At 45.5% G+C, this 18967-nt stretch overlaps 1 protein-coding gene and 2 long non-coding RNA genes across 3 annotated transcripts; all 3 read right to left on the minus strand.

Moving 5' to 3' along the window:
* Positions 1-773: 773 nt before the first annotated feature.
* Positions 774-1937, minus strand: LOC141002466 (trace amine-associated receptor 13c-like). Its single transcript, XM_073473806.1, has 2 exons — positions 1765-1937; positions 774-1584 (listed from the first exon to the last, which is right to left on the minus strand). The coding sequence occupies exons 1-2, from the start codon at positions 1935-1937 to the stop codon at positions 774-776; spliced, it is 984 nt and encodes a 327-aa protein (XP_073329907.1).
* A 2792-nt stretch (positions 1938-4729) lies between these two features.
* LOC141002468 (uncharacterized) lies at positions 4730-6207 on the minus strand. Its single transcript, XR_012179629.1, has 2 exons — positions 5757-6207; positions 4730-5523 (listed from the first exon to the last, which is right to left on the minus strand). It is a non-coding gene; the product is annotated as an uncharacterized lncRNA (long non-coding RNA).
* Positions 6208-13223: 7016 nt separating this feature from the next.
* On the minus strand, positions 13224-14264 carry LOC141002469 (uncharacterized). The gene is made up of 2 exons (XR_012179630.1): positions 13824-14264; positions 13224-13590 (listed from the first exon to the last, which is right to left on the minus strand). It is a non-coding gene; the product is annotated as an uncharacterized lncRNA (long non-coding RNA).
* Between the last annotated feature and the right edge of the window lie 4703 nt (positions 14265-18967).

Genomic DNA, 18967 nt, shown 5'->3' on the forward strand with positions numbered 1-18967 from the left:
TTTTACAGTCAGTGGTCACAGCGCATCATTTTGAAAGCTGGGATAACTTTCCATCTCTTGTGATAGATAACACCCCTTGGAGTTTTCCACACTGACTCCAGGTATTTATTCTCCAGATGGTCTGGCTCCAATTCAGAATTTCTAGCCGACCCTAAGCAGCTGAGCAGTGGCTCCTGCCCCCACTCTGCCCAGCCCTCCACACAACCCTCCACAAACTTATGTTTGTTTTGATAGACTGTTACATATTGTACATTTAAAAGTTTTTGTAGGTGTTCACATACAAAATGGACCTAACCTAGCACTGCATCCCCAGTGAAGACACAGTACCTGCTAATGTCTGTGGGCTACAGTATTCAGTCATGTATAAAATAGGGTGCACTTTCAGACAAGGTTCTTCTAATTAACCTCTGAAAAATACGACTACAAGTTGGGAATGAAAGCCTACAGTTTCCTTTAGAATCCACTGTGCTTAACACACTGCCATCAAAACAAAAATAGGTTACAGTCCTGATATTTACAGACTACACAGTAAATCCAAGAGATGCTGTTTTGAAAAAATAACAGAAAATGAACAAACCTGAAGTAGCTTGTCTGTTCTCCACTCAGTGGCTTCACTCAGTCATTCTTCAAGAATATAATAATGTACCATAAGCAATGTAAATGCATAGATAAGATTAGCAGCGTTTGATTACTTTACTGTCATTATTTCACCATGACAGAGTACATTTTTCATTCATGCTGAGGGCCTAATTTCAGGCCCATGCAGAGTCTTTCTACAGTATGTTCAACTCACAGGAGTCAGGCTGCAGTATCTGAAATGTAACTATGAGCTTAGTTGATTTTCTAAACCAGGGATAATAAAGGGCATAAATTACAGGGTTTAGGCAGGAGTTAAAATAATACAGACATATTACAAAGGCAGCAGATGAAGCATTGAGCACACTATCTTGGCCTGTAAGAGCAACACAGTAAAATGGGCAGAGACATATTAGAAACAAAACTACAACAACACCAAGAGTCCTGGCTGCTTTCATTTCAGATTTCTTTGCAGTTACTTTCCCTGATTGTGTGACAGCTGCAATATGAGACCGCATGGCACGAGCCTGAGACACAGCCACCACAAATATTCTCATATACAAAACAACAATAACAGTAATGGGAACAATGAAGGAAAAAGTGAGATCTGCAAGTCCAGCAATGTAGTTAATGACAAATACACACTCCCCAATGCAGGAGTGATACCTGCCTGGTTCTTTCAATATATCCTTCAGGATCAGACTTTGAAAAATTACAGAGCATATCCAACACAGACAAACACACACCTGAACTCTTTTTTGTGTGATTTCACTGGAGTAATGCAGAGGATGACATATAGCCACATAGCGGTCAACAGACACGAGCACCATGGTTCCTACTGAAGCAGAGGCAATAATATATGCTACATACTGATACAGAGTACACATGAGGTCACCAAGGAACCAGCAGCCGTCTATGAGGACAATTTGAAAGAACATGAGGAGGCCCACGAAGAAATCTGAGACAGCCAGAGAGAGGAGGAGGAGGTTGGTGGGAGTGTGGAGCTGCCTGGAGAGGAAGAACAGCAATATATTTATCAATATTTATAGTATCAATTACCATTGAGATAACAGCAGATAGAGCACATGACTGAAATACAATCAGATTACTATGAAGAAAATCCTCTGATTCTCACAGGCAAGACTCTTTGTTACTATGTATCAGTTTTATGAATTAATGAATGTCTACTTGAAGTGGGAGATAGAGATGATGACCAGCAGGTTAAGAGCTGCAGTGAGCAGAGAGATGAAGGACAGCAGAATGTAAATCAGCATGGTCTCAAAGTGAGGACGTATTGGCTTCCTGCAGGAGCTGTTGAGGAGTTGTGGAAAGCAGAGGTCAGTTCCCTCCAAGGTCTCCATCACCAGAGAGAGGAGAACCTGCTGAGCTCTGGCAGCTTTTTGACCAAAGCTTTCTGTCATACAACTAATTTATCACTATCCTTCCAGCCCAGCCCCCCTTCCTCCTCACCTCTGCTGCTTTGTTCCTCTCCATAGAGATTGAAGTATTAGGCCTTCTTTGTTCATCCACCTCAATGTTGGTGACTTTGGTTAATGTTTATCTCATATCAGGTCAAAGTTTGGCTGAGCTGTTACTCAAGTAGTGAGTAACATTGACCAAAGCTTTCCGTTTTACAACTAATTTATCACTATCCTTCCGGCCCAGCCCTCCTTCCTCCTCACCTCTGCTGCTTTGTTTCTCTCCATAGAGATTGCAGTATTATGCCTTCTCCTTTAATCCTCCTCAATGTTGGTGACTTTGGTTAATGTTTATCTCCGCCTTGGGCCATCTGCCAGATGTCACAGGTCAAAGTTGGCTGAGCTCAAGCTGTAAATGTTGATCTTTGTGGGAGTACATCCTTGCCCTAATCTCTTTGCACCCAATTTTTTCCCAGCTGGTAGAAATCTCATAAACAGCACTGACTTCTTTGATTCAATTTCAGGAATTCTAGTCTTACCCAAACAGAAAGCAAATTTTGCATCATGTAACTTGCGTGAGTTTGATCATGGGGATCTTTTTTGTTTACTTGCCCCAGACAGCTACAACACTTTATTGTGCATTATCCGTAAGCTAGCGAGCAAAGGCACACGACTGTCAACAAACTCAGTATTCACCAGATTCACCGGTTCTCTCTCTTCTTTCCCCTTCTTTTCTGTGCATTCATTACTTGAAATAAGTCTATCGGTTTTTTGAATGGGTTCTTCATTTAATGCAGATTTAACTAAATGCACTTACGTGTCTTAAAAATGGCGGTTGCTAACATGCGTCTAAATGAGACTACAGAGGTTGTCACGGACATAGAATGTCATCACACCGAACACGGAGACTCTCTAGTTCGTCTTTGGACGTTGGCTTCAAACTATTATAGTACTTGTGTAGTACGACGGTGGTGACATTGTAATAATGAGACAGCAATGTAATCTGTTTATAGCCTAACATCAGCTTTTTACTCCTGGCAACACTTCGAAAATCACGTAAATGGTGTTCATCTGTGAAGATTGTCTTGCTGAACAAAATGTGTCAGTAACATAAACAGAGGTTATTTTCCGCAATAATCCAAAATCCAACACCCTACACCATCCCTACACCACTCTGTATTGCCCTATGTTTGAGGCTGACTGTTTCAACACTCAATGAAAAGACCCAAATAGACTAAATTTGTGTAATTGTGCAAGTTGTTGAATGTTGAACTGACATAATGGTGTGAATGTCGCTGAAATCCTGACTTTCACACACAGCAAGGAGAAGATCACAGTGGCAGTTTGCGGATACTCCAAGCTGTATGACAGTTATGTATGCATACTGAGATCAGACCAAAAAGAGGCTTGCTTAGAATAAAAAGTGAACAAGGAAGTCAGACTACCATGTGAGTTATGAAAATATGTTTCTGTGACTTTATTTCAGCTATCTGTCATACTTTACTCTGAGCCAGTGGTTCTTAACCTTTTTTCTTTGTCAGTGCCCCCCTATCCATTATCCAGGTCCCTCACAGCCCCCCATTTATTAAAATGTAGGCTAATTGTCTTCACTTAATATAATCAGTACACTTAAAAGACATAATAAGCTGTACTCAAAATAATGTTTTTTATTAGACAGTAAACAAAGACAGTTATAAACTGAGTAAACTAATAAAACGGAATAATCCATAATTTGTATTAAATCAGACAAAACTTAATAGTATAGAAATAGTATGTTCTTTATTAGAAAATGAAAAAACTGTTAGACTCGGTTGGTGGAGTGTAGACCCAAAAGCGGACAATGAGGCAGGAAGTAGGATATAAAGTACTTTATTGACTTCACAATGGTTTTGCAGGTTAAGGTGAAGAGAGTCCCAGGTGGAGTCCCCATCTGGGCGTGTGAAGATGGAGGTGCGATAGCTCACGGTGGCACTGGTGCTAGAGCGGCGAGTTGAGACTCCGGTGAACACAGGGTAAGGCTGCTGGCTGCAGAGGTGCGGAGAGCTAAAACGGCTGGAGCTGGAAACACTGGTAGTTGGCGTGCAGGTGAACACTGGGTGTAGAGAAAAAATTGTTAGATCTCTGAGAGAGAAACACGATCACTGGAGGAGACAGGCTTGAGCTGTGAGACGTGGAACGGGGGATGCACAAGTAAGGAGGCGTGCAGCTTGAGACGGACGGCAAGGGGGTTGATTAATTTCTCCACCTCAAATGGAGGCTGCTATTGGGGAGCGGGGATACGGTGAAGATCCGCCAACCGCCGACTTTGCTGGGTAGATTGGGTGATGGAATCTCAGGCCAATCTCCAAATCTCCTTGCACCGTGTGATATGCGCGTGGACCGAAGGGATAGCGACCTCGCCCTCCTGGGTGGAGAGAAGAGGAGGTTGATAGCCGTAGGTGGCCATGAATGGAGTCATTCCGGTAGCTGAGCTGGTCAGGGAAGGGAGTACCAGGAAATGGGATTTTGGGCAGTGATGCAGCAAATGGCGGTCTCCAGATCCTGATTGGCTCAGGATTGACTATAGATGTGTAACCCAGGTCCCATGTAGTTAAAAATAAAGCTAGAGTGGTTAATACTATGAGACTGGGCCTGGGCTCGTTGTAGGAAAATACAACTTTTTTTAATGTTACTTCTAGAATGTGTACCTTTAATAATGTTTTCTACTTTAATAATAATGACCACCACAACTGTACTTTAAATGCAAAAATATTCCTTTCACAGGTATTTATTGACAGGGATAGATAAAATAAGATTCAAATGTAGGCTATTCTAAGAAAAATAAATAAAAGCACAATTCACAGTATGAATAAAGAGATTTTTTCAAATAGACTTCAGTTTCTTTCTTTTGGTTTCACACTTTCCTTTAACTTAAAATAAACCCTTTTGTTAGATACCTTCAAAATAAAATACCTTAAGTACCTTTTTAAATACTTTTGTTACAAACAAAACCCTTTACTTTTCAAAAGAAAACCTTTTGTTTTTATACTTGACAATAAATATTAGCCTAATCCCTTTTTCAGAATCTTTAAGTTACCTTCAAACAGTACTCTTTAATTCACGAAAACACAAAACTCAGACATGTACCTGTGGGCCCACACACATTCATATGAAACACTTAAATGAGATTTAACCCGTTGCAGGCCTGTTTATTGAAGCTTGTGTGCGGTGGGGCCTAAAAACTGTAATGGCCGCTTCACTCAAAGCTGAGCACAAAATAAAAAGCACGTGCATGTGTATGTTAGTACTCACGAATCCAGGGTTAGTTAGTAGGGGTAGAAGGGGAATGGGGAATGAAAGTCTCACGATGATAATGGCAATGGCGGTGGCAATGATGATCCAAACACACACTCGCGGGCAATGGCGTAGCGAAGGAAACACACAGCAGCAGGACTCGGCACGACACAGCCGAACGCAGAACAGGGCAGAAGAACACACACAGCAGGGCCATCGGCTGGAAAACCCGTCTCTCTCTCCAAACGTCCGTCTCCTTAAAGCATATTATCCGAATTGAGCCACAACATCAAAAACTATCTCATGGCGAATTAGCATTAGCTTTGCTTTAGCTTCAGAAATATCCCAATGCAAAAGCTACGATATGCAGGCACATTAGCACCAAATGCTACCGCTAGCTAGCACGTCGCTAACCTCGTTACACATTCAGTCTCAGTTCACTATAACAGTTAGATATAGCACAAATACAGGCATACACATTATATTCACCTCTTGCAGGTCACACAGAAGTTTATATCAGGACCACGAGTAGTCGACCTCCACGATAAAACTTAATGCTTCCCACACAACACGATGCCTCCTCTCTTTAGCTCTCTGGTCGATAGCTTCTGGTTCTTTCCTCATGCGTGCTCACTACTTCCCACACTAACCTGCGGCACTAGTCCCGCCCCTTACACGGTGACTTTACTCTGATTGGCTCGTGAGTTTTAACCACCAAAGATAAAACAGGAATGAAATGATTGATAGGTGACAAATAACAGGTTAGGTTACACATATAAACACGGCTTCTTCCTCTCTCTTTTTATCTCGAACCACAGTTATTTTACAGATTTAATGAACTTAAAGACCGTTATATGAATTTATCTTTAAACTGTAAATAGTCTTATTTATTAAACTGTACATATTATATTTATGCTTTTAACCAGCACACATTTGAACAGTTTTTTTTACTATTATGAACTCTATTTATTTATGAACTTTTTTAATAAAGCATATTATTATACTGTTAATTATTTTTTATGCTCTGTAATTTATATGATTTTTGTACAGGGCTACACCCTCCCTCTTCTGAATGTGTAGATGTCCTCATCACACCTTTTGTCTCTCTTCAACTTGGAAGGGTGATTCCTTTTCTCCTCCTCCATGTACCTTTTGGATGTTTTGGACTTTTTCCTTGGTTCTTTGTCTTTGTCTGGTGTGTTCAACTTGAGTTGGATGACCATGCCATGGTGCATAATGGTAACTGGTTCACAAGATGGATGACCAGGTTTCTCATAAGTGAATCTCATGGATGGCTTTTGTTTTCTCAGTGATTTCCGGACTGTAGAAGACCTTTCACTTTCACTTCTTGCGCTTTTAGCAGCTTTGTCATGTCTGGTTCTGTTTGACGGAGGTGAGCTTTCTCCCTCTTCTGAATCTTGCAAATCTTCTCCCGCAGATTCAGTATTTGTCTCTTGGACATCAGCATCTGACAGAGAAGGTGCAGCACCTTCAGGCGGTTCATCATACTCTGTTTCTGTAAGTTGTTGATTCTCTGTAGCTTCACAGATTTCCTCTTCAGATTTTTCATCCTCTTCAGAGCTTTCACTTTCCTCCGAACTCTGACTCTCTTCATTCTCCACAGATCTTTGATTTACCATGTCCAATTGTCTCCTGACTTCATCCACATCAAAATCTGGAGGATTGTGGACAGTTTCAAACTCTGAGTCTGATGACTCCATGTCACTTTCTTCAGACTTGGTTGGTTGACGTTTCCGGGTAAGTTGAGCTCGTGTTACAGGTCTCCGAACAGAGTTTGTGTCGTCTGATGGGTTTGACATCCTGACCATGTAACCGATGGGCAACAGGTGATCTCGATGGAGAGTTTTCACAACACCTGTACCATGCTCTGGTTTGACCTTGTAAACTGGCAGATTAGGCAACTTTTCCACAACAACATATGGTGTCGATTTCCATCGATCTTGGAGCTTATGCTTGCCTTTGAGACCCACATTTTGAATGAGAATTCTGTCTCCTGTCTCCAAAGGTAAGTCTCTCACACGGTGGTCATAACGTGCTTTGTTTTTCAGATGACTCTTTGTAGCAGCGTCAGATGCCAACTGGTAAGCTTTTTGCAACTCTTTCCTCATCCTGGTAACGTACTGTTGGTAGGAGGTTTCACTTTCACCATTTGGCGAGATTCCAAAACAGATGTCAATGGGTAACCTTGCGTCTCTTCCAAACATGAGTTGATACGGTGAGTATCCCGTGGAATCGTTTTTTGTGCAATTGTATGCATGTACCAGGTAGGTGATATGTTGACTCCAAGATTGTTTCTTTACACTGTCCAGGGTACCAAGCATTGCTAAGAGTGTTCGATTGAACCTTTCTGGTTGTGCGTCCCCTTGAGGGTGGTAGGGGGATGTTCTTGACTTCCGGACCCCAAGCATGGACAAAAGTTCTTTGATCAGGCGACTTTCGAAATCTCGGCCTTGATCCGAGTGTATCCGTGCAGGTAGGCCGTAGTGCACAAAATACTTCTCCCACAACACTCTTGCAACGGTGATGGCCTTTTGATCTTTTGTAGCAAATGCTTGTGCATAACGTGTATAATGGTCTGTCACTACTAACACATTAGCGACACCTTTAGAGTCAGGCTCTATCTGCAAAAAGTCAATACACACTAAATCTAAAGGGCCATTACTTGTTATTTGGTTCAAGGGCGAAGCATGCTGAGGGAGTGTCTTCCTGGAGATACATCTACCACAGGTTCGAATGTACTGTTCGACCTCAGCTGTCATCCGCGGCCAATAAAATCTGTCTTTAATCAGTTCGGTGGTGCGTTCCATTCCCATGTGTCCGCACTCATCGTGTAGAGATCTCAGCACCATTGGGCGGTATCTTGCTGGTAAGACCAGTTGTTTGATCTGTTTTCCACACATTTTTTCTTTTACTCTGTAGAGTAATCCATCCTTTAACTCCAACTTGCGACTTTCACGTAGGAGCAACACAGTCTCAGGTGAGTCATTTTTTGAACGAGTCAGTCCTTTATTTTTCTCCAGTGCTTTCTTTACTGGTCCAATTGTTGGGTCCAGGTCTTGTGATGTCTGGATATCTTTTGGACTTAGCTGGTCCAGCACGTTCATGCTAAGGTTCACTGGAAACACGTAGGCTTCTGGTACAGCGGCAGCAGGAGCTCCCAACTGATCCACCAATCTGTCGGGCTCCTCAGCCTCGTCACTGATGCAGGCTCTTTTGCAGAGGGCTTTGATGCCAGCAGGTGGGACACTAGTCCACTCTTTAGCTTCCTCTGGAGTGTACTGTCGAGACAACAAGTCAGCATCGATGTTGTGCCTCCCAGGACGATATTGGATGGTGAAATCGTAGGTGGCAAGGGCGGCGAGCCAACGATGTCCGACTGCACTGAGTTTGGCAGAGGTCAACACATATGTTAATGGGTTGTTGTCAGTTCTTACAGTAAACTTAGCTCCATACAAGTAATCGTGAAACTTGTCCACGACAGCCCATTTTAATGCCAGAAATTCCAATTGATGAACTGGATAATTGTGTTCTGAGTCTTTAAGCTTCCGACTGGCGAAGGCTACTGGTCTGAGGCCCTCAGGATATTCCTGGTTCAAGACAGCGCCTAGGCCGTTCATACTGGCGTCTACGTGTAAGATGTACGTCTTCGTGGGGTCAGCGAATGCTAACACTGGGGCATTGATCAAACAGTCACGGATACGCTCAAAAGCGTCCTGGCAGGCCTGAGTCCACCGTTCTCCGAAAGGCTCTGATGGCTTGAAATAGACTTTGCTTGGGTCGACACTTTTTTTGAACTTGGGGTCTTTCCAAGTGGGGGCGTAACCCTTGGTGAGCTCGGAGAGAGGACGGACAATGGCAGAGTAATTTGCAATAAATCTTCTATAATAACTGCAGAATCCGAGGAAGGACCTAAGCGGTTTCAGGTGAGTGGGCTCTTTCCAATGCTTGACTACTTCCACTTTGTCTGGATCAGTAGCTATTCCATTAGCGGAAACAATGTGACCCACATACTTAACCTCGGGCTGGCAGAATTGACATTTATCAATAGAAACCTTCAATCCGACCTCCTCCAGTCGATCCAGTACTTTGAAAAGGCGTTGCTCATGCTCTTCAAGTGTCTTGCCGAAAATGATGATATCATCCAAGTACACGAGAGCTTCCAGGAGATGCATATCGCCAACAGCTTTTTCCATTAAGCGCTGAAACGTTGCCGGCGCTCCTGTGATTCCTTGTGGCATGCGCTCAAATTGATAGAAACCGAGAGGGCAAATGAACGCCGTCTTCTCTTTGTCCTCCGGAGCCATCTCTATCTGGTAGTAGCCACTGCGCAAATCTAGGACTGAGAACCATTGGCTGCCTGATAGAGAATCCAAGGCGTCGTCGATGCGTGGCATTGTGTACTGGTCTGGTGTGGTGCGGGTGTTAAGAGTTCTGTAGTCGATACAGATTCTGATACTCCCGTTCTTTTTGCGGACTACGACGATCGGTGAGGCGTAGGGGCTACGGGACTCAGTGATAATGCCAGCGGCCAGTAGTTGTTGTATGTGCCGTCGCACATCGTCAATGTCTGCAGGGGCTAGTCTCCTTGACCTTTCCCTGAAGGGTCTGTTGTCATGCAGGCGTATGTGGTGTTCAACACCCTTGGCGCGACCAACATCCCACTCCTGAAGTGAGAAAACATTCCGCCTCTCAGCCAACTTCTGCTGAAGCCGACTCTTCCACTCTTCGGGGATGGGGGAGTCTCCGAAATTGAAGAGACTTGGGTCTATGGTTTCAGCTGTGAGGTCGGAAGGCTGGACTGGGGTAACTCTGTCCACAGCATACATCTCAGCAACAACGGTCCCAACTGGGATGGAGGTTGTCTTTTTGGACTCATTCTGAATGAGAACAGTAAAACTGTTGTTGTCTATGTCGGCGTCTGAGAGCACACCAGGCTGTACCAGCAGACCGGCGGGGAGTAACTGGGCAGTGGGTGCATCAATCAGTACAAGGTCTTTGGACGGGGCACTCTGTCTTTCCACTTTGCAAGTTGCATAGTACTTTGCACCTGGAGCAATGGAGAGTGAACCAGGTCCTTTCCACTTTATCTGTCCCAAAACTTCATTCTTTGTTAACTGCTCTTGTGCTTTAACAGGGGCGTAAACAGACTGAATTCTCATTGAGTGCACAGTGTTCTTGTCACTTTTTGTCTTCACCAGTTCCCATAGGCGGCGGAACAGAGATGTGTTGGTTCCAACCAGCACAGGGGTTTGTTGTTGGTTTCTTGGCTCAGGACAAATTAAGGCGAGCACTTCTACACGTCCTGACACACCAGTGATCTCCTCGGCAAACTCCATCTCAACCACAACGTATCCTTTGTAAGGATACTCGGCGTCAGCGAGGCCCCAGAGTCCAAGGCCAGAGAGGGGTTTTATCAGGACATCAGGTAAGTGTTTGTTGTACCAGCTTTCGAAGATGATAGTCACATTAGACCCACTGTCGATGAGAGCATCGCAGACCACATCATTAACTTTGATGGTGTGAATAAATGATGGACCTACAAGACCTTCAGGTAAGTCAGTGTTGTTCTCTGGGACTTCAACCTTATTGGTTCTAGCTACACACTGCTCTTCAGCTGTAGGTTTTGGGCTCTCTTTGCTGGGGGGAGGGGAAACTCGCACCAAGCGTATGAGCTTTCTGATGACTTTTTGAAGATTCTCAGGGGCAGTACATCTGGGGGCTATGTGGCCATTTTCCCCACACCGATAACAGAAAAACTCACCATCGTCTTGTCGGGGAGAGAAGACTCTGGACTGAGCGGGCTTGTGACCTGGAGCTGCTTTGTATCGGTGGGGCTGGGGTGTGTGTTCTCGTGGGGGGTCTGATATGTATTTTACTGTCATTACACTCATTTTACTTTCCAGGGCTTCCACTTGTTTTCTCAGTGATTGCAGTTCACTCTGTGACTCATTTTTCGGTTTTTGTTTCTCTTTAGGACTTTTAAAGGGCTCATCAGATGGTGACTGAGGTTGTAGGTTGCTTCTCTGCTCTAACTGCGCTCTCAATTCTTGAATCTGAGCTTGCAGTTCACTCCTAGAGACTGATTCAGGTTCTTTCTCTTTTTCAGCTTGGACGGTGCGTACACGCTGAGGACGCAGGTGTGACACTTGGCTTTGTCTAGCTGACTGGCGACCTTCCTCTTCCATTACTTCTCTTAACAGGTTCAAGAATGTAGGGGGATTACTACTTCGCTCCCTAATTTTCAACTGAAGCAACATGAGTTCAGAGGTGGACCCTCTAAGAAGCTGCTCTAAACGAGCGCTGTTGGCAGCGCTAACAGGTAAACCACCTCCCTGTACTACTTTGACAAGGGATCTCTCTACTCTTCGTAGGAACTCAGACAGACGCTCACCAGGCTGTTGGTGGAGGGCTCTAAACGACAGATATAGTTCTTCTGGGGACTCTACTGTACCAAAAATGCTCTCTATAGCCTGTACGTACTCACGTGGGCTAGCATCAGGTTGAGTCAGGCGGACAGCTTGAATGATTTCAAAGGCGGGCCCTTTGAGACTTTCCAGTATCCGACGTCGTTTCTCTTTGTCTGAACACTCACCTTCCTCCACTAAGAGTGTTGCTTGCTCCAACCAGTTGTCTAAGGTCTCTTCTCCAGCGGGGGTGGGACTGATCCCGGAGAATGTCCGCAGACGTCTGTATGGTTGACTGTCAGGTTGCTTGTTTGTTCTGCTCATAACATCACCGACTGCACGGATGATGTCTTCAGGGTTGCTGTTACTCTCTTTGGTCTCAGTAGGAGGGGGACATAGACCTTGGATGTCCTCTAAGGTTCTCCCTTCACTCTGCAAAAAGGTAAGCAACTTCTCTTCAAAGTTATCAGACTGAGGCTCTGTGTAGTAGACAGTTTTCCAACCACTTCCTTCACTTACAGGCATTATCTCAGGTGGGATTTTAGAGGGGTCGATCTCTTCACGACACTCACATAACACCATCAGCGATTGTTGTTGAGGGTGAAACATTTTGCCTCTAACTGTAACTTTTCCCAAGGCTTTGATGGTCTCTGCTGTGTCTTCAATGTCTCCTCTTGAAACACTTTCAGGCACTCCATATAACAGGAGGGCATGCTTTAAGTCTACTGATTCTCCTATGCACCAGTTAATTAGCTCACGTTGTGATGGACTGCTTGTTTGGACTGCCATTGTTGTACTTTACTTTAGTTACTGTTAGCACGTTACTTTTACACTAATGCTCTAAAGTTGTGGGGTCAAGTTACTTTTGCTTGTCTAATTTATTTTACTTTAATAAATCTCAGTTTATGTTAAATAATCCCAGCGGTGCCTCCATTTTATGTAACCCAGGTCCCATGTAGTTAAAAATAAAGCTAGAGTGGTTAATACTATGAGACTGGGCCTGGGCTCGTTGTAGGAAAATACAACTTTTTTTAATGTTACTTCTAGAATGTGTACCTTTAATAATGTTTTCTACTTTAATAATAATGACCACCACAACTGTACTTTAAATGCAAAAATATTCCTTTCACAGGTATTTATTGACAGGGATAGATAAAATAAGATTCAAATGTAGGCTATTCTAAGAAAAATAAATAAAAGCACAATTCACAGTATGAATAAAGAGATTTTTTCAAATAGACTTCAGTTTCTTTCTTTTGGTTTCACACTTTCCTTTAACTTAAAATAAACCCTTTTGTTAGATACCTTCAAAATAAAATACCTTAAGTACCTTTTTAAATACTTTTGTTACAAACAAAACTCTTTACTTTTCAAAAGAAAACCTTTTGTTTTTATACTTGACAATAAATATTAGCCTAATCCCTTTTTCAGAATCTTTAAGTTACCTTCAAACAGTACTCTTTAATTCACGAAAACACAAAACTCAGACATGTACCTGTGGGCCCACACACATTCATATGAAACACTTAAATGAGATTTAACCCGTTGCAGGCCTGTTTATTGAAGCTTGTGTGCGGTGGGGCCTAAAAACTGTAATGGCCGCTTCACTCAAAGCTGAGCACAAAATAAAAAGCACGTGCATGTGTATGTTAGTACTCACGAATCCAGGGTTAGTTAGTAGGGGTAGAAGGGGAATGGGGAATGAAAGTCTCACGATGATAATGGCAATGGCGGTGGCAATGATGATCCAAACACACACTCGCGGGCAATGGCGTAGCGAAGGAAACACACAGCAGCAGGACTCGGCACGACACAGCCGAACGCAGAACAGGGCAGAAGAACACACACAGCAGGGCCATCGGCTGGAAAACCCGTCTCTCTCTCCAAACGTCCGTCTCCTTAAAGCATATTATCCGAATTGAGCCACAACATCAAAAACTATCTCATGGCGAATTAGCATTAGCTTTGCTTTAGCTTCAGAAATATCCCAATGCAAAAGCTACGATATGCAGGCACATTAGCACCAAATGCTACCGCTAGCTAGCACGTCGCTAACCTCGTTACACATTCAGTCTCAGTTCACTATAACAGTTAGATATAGCACAAATACAGGCATACACATTATATTCACCTCTTGCAGGTCACACAGAAGTTTATATCAGGACCACGAGTAGTCGACCTCCACGATAAAACTTAATGCTTCCCACACAACACGATGCCTCCTCTCTTTAGCTCTCTGGTCGATAGCTTCTGGTTCTTTCCTCATGCGTGCTCACTACTTCCCACACTAACCTGCGGCACTAGTCCCGCCCCTTACACGGTGACTTTACTCTGATTGGCTCGTGAGTTTTAACCACCAAAGATAAAACAGGAATGAAATGATTGATAGGTGACAAATAACAGGTTAGGTTACACATATAAACACGGCTTCTTCCTCTCTCTTTTTATCTCGAACCACAGTTATTTTACAGATTTAATGAACTTAAAGACCGTTATATGAATTTATCTTTAAACTGTAAATAGTCTTATTTATTAAACTGTACATATTATATTTATGCTTTTAACCAGCACACATTTGAACAGTTTTTTTTACTATTATGAACTCTATTTATTTATGAACTTTTTTAATAAAGCATATTATTATACTGTTAATTATTTTTTATGCTCTGTAACTTATATGATTTTTGTACAGGGCTACAGATGGTAACAGGAGGTTAGACTGGAGGTGGTGCCAGGGGCGGACTGGCCATCTGTGTGCTCTGGAGAATCACAGAACGGCCAGTACTCCAGGATGGCCGGCGGCCACCACGCAGTCATCACCAGTTTTTTTTTTTCTCCTGCTAATCTACTGTTTCACACTCCAGTCCGGTAGGTGGCAACAATGTGTCTTTAAGTTGGATGCCAGCTGGCAGCCGCCCGTGCCCACCAGCTTATTGCAAAGAAGAAGAAGGAGAAGAAGAAGAAGAAGTAGTAACAGCAAAGACGATAATTGAGTATCTTTGGTAGTAGTAGTGAAGCACTTATATGGAAAAAATATGGATAACATTGGTAAAAAACTCAAAGAAAAGGGTGGGGCTGAGAAGGCGAGAGAAAAAAAATGCGACATTTAGAGAGTGAAGCCGCTAAATGTTGCAAAGTAACTGAAATGTTCAGCAGCACAGCCAGCAGCAGCAGCAGCACTACGGCACAAGTTCATGTTCCTGCTCTACTAAAGACAATCATACTCCTGCTCTACTAAAGACAATCATATTTCTGCTCTACTAAAGACACTGTTAACATGCAGTGCACACAAGGATCGTGTGTGCACACGCAAAAAGCAACAGCCATGGCTAACTTGGCTAACATGGCTAACAAACAAATCACCGACCTTAAGGAGGACATCCGTCGACTCTCCGAGGAACTGCAGGACAAACAGACCATGCTGACCTCCTGTTTGGACCTTGCACACGAACAATCAATGCACATTGCCTCGCTCAAAGCAGCCCTCCAGGATACTGTCCCATGGGATACCTCCACCTGTCCGCGGCCTTTCACCTCCTCAACACCCAGCCTTCAGTCATCCCGGGCCGAAATTGTTATCCGTGACAGAAAGAGAATCCAGGATGCGACTGCTTCTCCCCGCCTGAGCCTCTCCAACCGCTTCGAGGCCCTGGCCGACAACCCAGATCTTCGCCCGGTGCCGGGAGGCCCCGCCGCGTGCTCCCCGGCGCCCGTTGATGACGTAGAGCCTTCCTCTCCGCCGGCGCCCGGTGCCGCCCGGTGCCGCCGTGCTTCGGCCCCGGGCCACCGGCTCTCTTCCCGAACGACTGACCCTGCCTCTCGCCGCAAGTTCCTGAAGGAAGCCGTTCTCCGACGCTCCGGTGGCCTCCGCCATCACACGCTGCAGGCAGACTCTCCTCCTCCTGTGGCCGAAACGGACGACCCACCGCAACACCTGTCCGGCTGGGCCTTTCCACCGACCCTGCGGACGACACACGGCCCGGGCGGTGGCTCGTCACCATCCCGCCCGGCCAGACCTCATCCTCGCCCACTTTTCCCACCTACCACCCTGATCATCGGTGACTCCATCACTAGGAATATCCGATTCTTCAATGCCACCACCTGCTGTTTCCCCGGCGCCACAGCCCCAAAAATTCTGGAAAAACTTCCTGGGCTGCTTCAGTCACTCCCATCCTCCATAACGCGCATAGTGGTGCACGTAGGGACCAACGACTTGGCCCGGGGCGCCTCCGAGCTCACCAAAAGGGATTTTACCTCCCTCCTGGACTTCTTGGGCACGTGTGGAAAGTCCGTATTCATCTCCGGTCCCATTCCCACACTTGGTCGCGGGGACACGCGCTTCTCCAGATTGCTCCAGCTGGACTCCTGGCTCAAGCATGCCTGCTACGCTCGAGGTTTCAACTTCGCGGACAATTTTAATCTGTTTTGGAACCGCCCCTCCTTCTACAAGCCCGACGGCCTTCACCCAAACACCACTGGCAGTCGCATGCTTGCAGCCAACATACAACACACTGTACATTTTGCTCCACGAGACTGACTATTTACACCACACACCCCCTTCACCGACACTCTTCCTCATCCCTCGCCAGCAGAGGCACAGACCACTGTCCAGCTCACTAGCGCCCCCGTACGACCCAACCAGTCATTATCCCTCCCACCTGAAACATTCCCCATACAATCCATCATAACACAGAGACCACCCCGCCCATGCTGTACATCCAGGACTATGAAGAAAAACAACTTGCTCCCCATACACTGCACTCCTGCCACCCCCTCCTCGACTCAGATCCAAAAACACCTCAAACTGGTCCTACTCAACACCCGCTCTCTGACCAACAAAAGTGCCATCCTACATGAACTAATCACTGAAAATAAACTCGACCTCCTCTGTCTAACCGAAACCTGGCACAAACCTCTCGATTACCTCTCCCTAAATCAGACCACACCCACTGGCTACACCTACATTGACAAACCACGCCCTGACGGACGGGGTGGTGGCGTTGCTGCCATCTTCAAGAAAAATTTCCTTGCATCCACTATCTCCATCCCTCCTGCTCAGTCTTTCGAACATATTGCCCTCAAACTGCCTGGTCCCACCCCCCTGGTCATCACCATCATCTACCGTCCCCCCAAACCAAACCACTCCTTCCTCTCAGACCTCGCCGAATTCCTCACCCAGCTATCCGCCATATCCCCCTCAATTCTGCTGCTGGGTGATTTCAATATCCATATCGATGACCCTAACTCCAAAAGTGCAACAGACCTCCTGGAACTGCTTCATTGCCTTCAATTCACTCAGCATGTCAACTTCCCCACCCACTGTCGCGGCCACATCCTGGACCTAGTCTGCTCTGCCGGTCTCACCCTTCATAAACTCTCCAGCCTCAACCTACAGATCTCTGATCACCTGGCCATCATCATGGATTTCATCACCCCCCTGCGTCCCCCAAAACTCAAACGCAACATTACCTTCAGGAACATTAAATCCATCTCCCCCTCAGCTTTTTCTGACTTGCTGGCCAACACACTGTCCACCCCCCCTTTAACTTTTAACCCCACTGACCTGGTCAACCATTACAATGACACACTGTCCCTCTGCCTCAATAACCTGGCCCCCCTCAAAACCAAATCAGTCTCTTTCACCCACTCAGCTCCCTGGTACACTCCCCAACTCCGTCAAATGAAAATCCGTAAGCGCCAGCTTGAAAGACTCTACAAGAAAACCGGTCTCACAGTCCATCTCAACATTTACACAGACCACCTCTCAGACTACAAAAACGCCCTCACTGCTGCACGGTCCACCTACTACTCTCAGCTTATTCACTCTGGCTCCAACAACCCCAAGACTCTCTTCTCCACCATCAACAAACTCCTCAAACCCTGCGACAACACCCTCACCTCCTTCACAGTCAACAAATGCAACTCCTTCCTGGCATCCTTTCAGTCTAAGATTGACACTATCTACAACCAACTAAGCACTTCCCCCCCCATTTCAGCCTCTCCACCTCTCACCCCCCCCACCACCACCACCACTACTCAACCTCTGTCACAGTTTACCCCTGTCTCTCCCCTGGAACTCCTCCCCATTATCACCAAGATAAAAAACTCGACTTCTGTTCTGGACCCTATCCCATCCTCCATCGTGAAATCCTGCCTCCCTACAATCTCCCCATTAATCGCCATCATTATTAACTCCTCCCTCTCCTCTGGCTCTGTCCCCGAATCCCTCAAACTGGCCGCTGTCACCCCCATCCTCAAAAAACCAGGCCTGGATCCTGACATCATCTCAAACTTCCGTCCCATCTCAAACCTCCCTTTCCTGTCAAAGATTCTGGAACGTGTTGTCGCCTCACAAATCCGAACCCACCTCCACTCTCATGAACTATACGAACCTTTTCAATCTGGATTTCGCCCCAAACACAGCACCGAAACCGCTCTCCTGAAAATTACCAATGACCTCCTCCTCTCTTCAGACTCCGGCCACCTCAGTATACTCATCCTCCTTGACCTCACTGCAGCCTTCGACACCATCAACCACTCCATCCTCCTGTCCCGCCTACAAACATTTCTCAACATCACTGGCTCCGCTCTCTCCTGGCTCAAATCCTACCTCTCAGACAGACAACAGTTCATCCATGTCAACAACTGCTCCTCCTCCACTGCCCCCCTGCTTCAAGGCGTCCCCCAGGGCTCAGTGCTTGGTCCACTCCTCTTCATCATCTATCTACTACCCCTTGGCTCCATCATCCGTCGGCATGGTCTCCGTTTTCACTGCTATGCCGACGACATCCAACTCCACATCTCCACAAAATCCATCACCCCTGCCACCCACTCTACCCTCACAAACTGCCTGTCAGAACTACAATCTTGGCTGCAAAAAAACTTTCTCAAACTCAACAGTGACAAATCTGAAATCATACTCATTGGCCCAAAACATCTCACCACATCGACCCAGAACTTCACCCTCAGCTTTGACAACATCAACCTGTCTCCCTCTCCCTCCATCCGTAACCTTGGCATCATCATGGACAGTACTCTTTTATTCGAACAGCACATCAGCCGCCTCACCCAAACTGCTTTCTTCCATCTAAAAAACATTGCCCGCCTCCGCCCACTACTCTCCTTCTCTGCAGCTGAGACTCTCATCCACGCATTTATCACTTCAAGACTGGACTACTGCAACAGCATCCTCTATGGCTCATCTTCCAAAGTCCTCAATAAACTTCAATACATCCAAAACTCTGCTGCCCGCCTCCTCACCCACACCCGCTCCCG

Source organism: Pagrus major, chromosome 9 (genome assembly GCF_040436345.1).
Source record: "Pagrus major chromosome 9, Pma_NU_1.0".
NCBI lineage: Eukaryota > Metazoa > Chordata > Actinopteri > Spariformes > Sparidae > Pagrus > Pagrus major.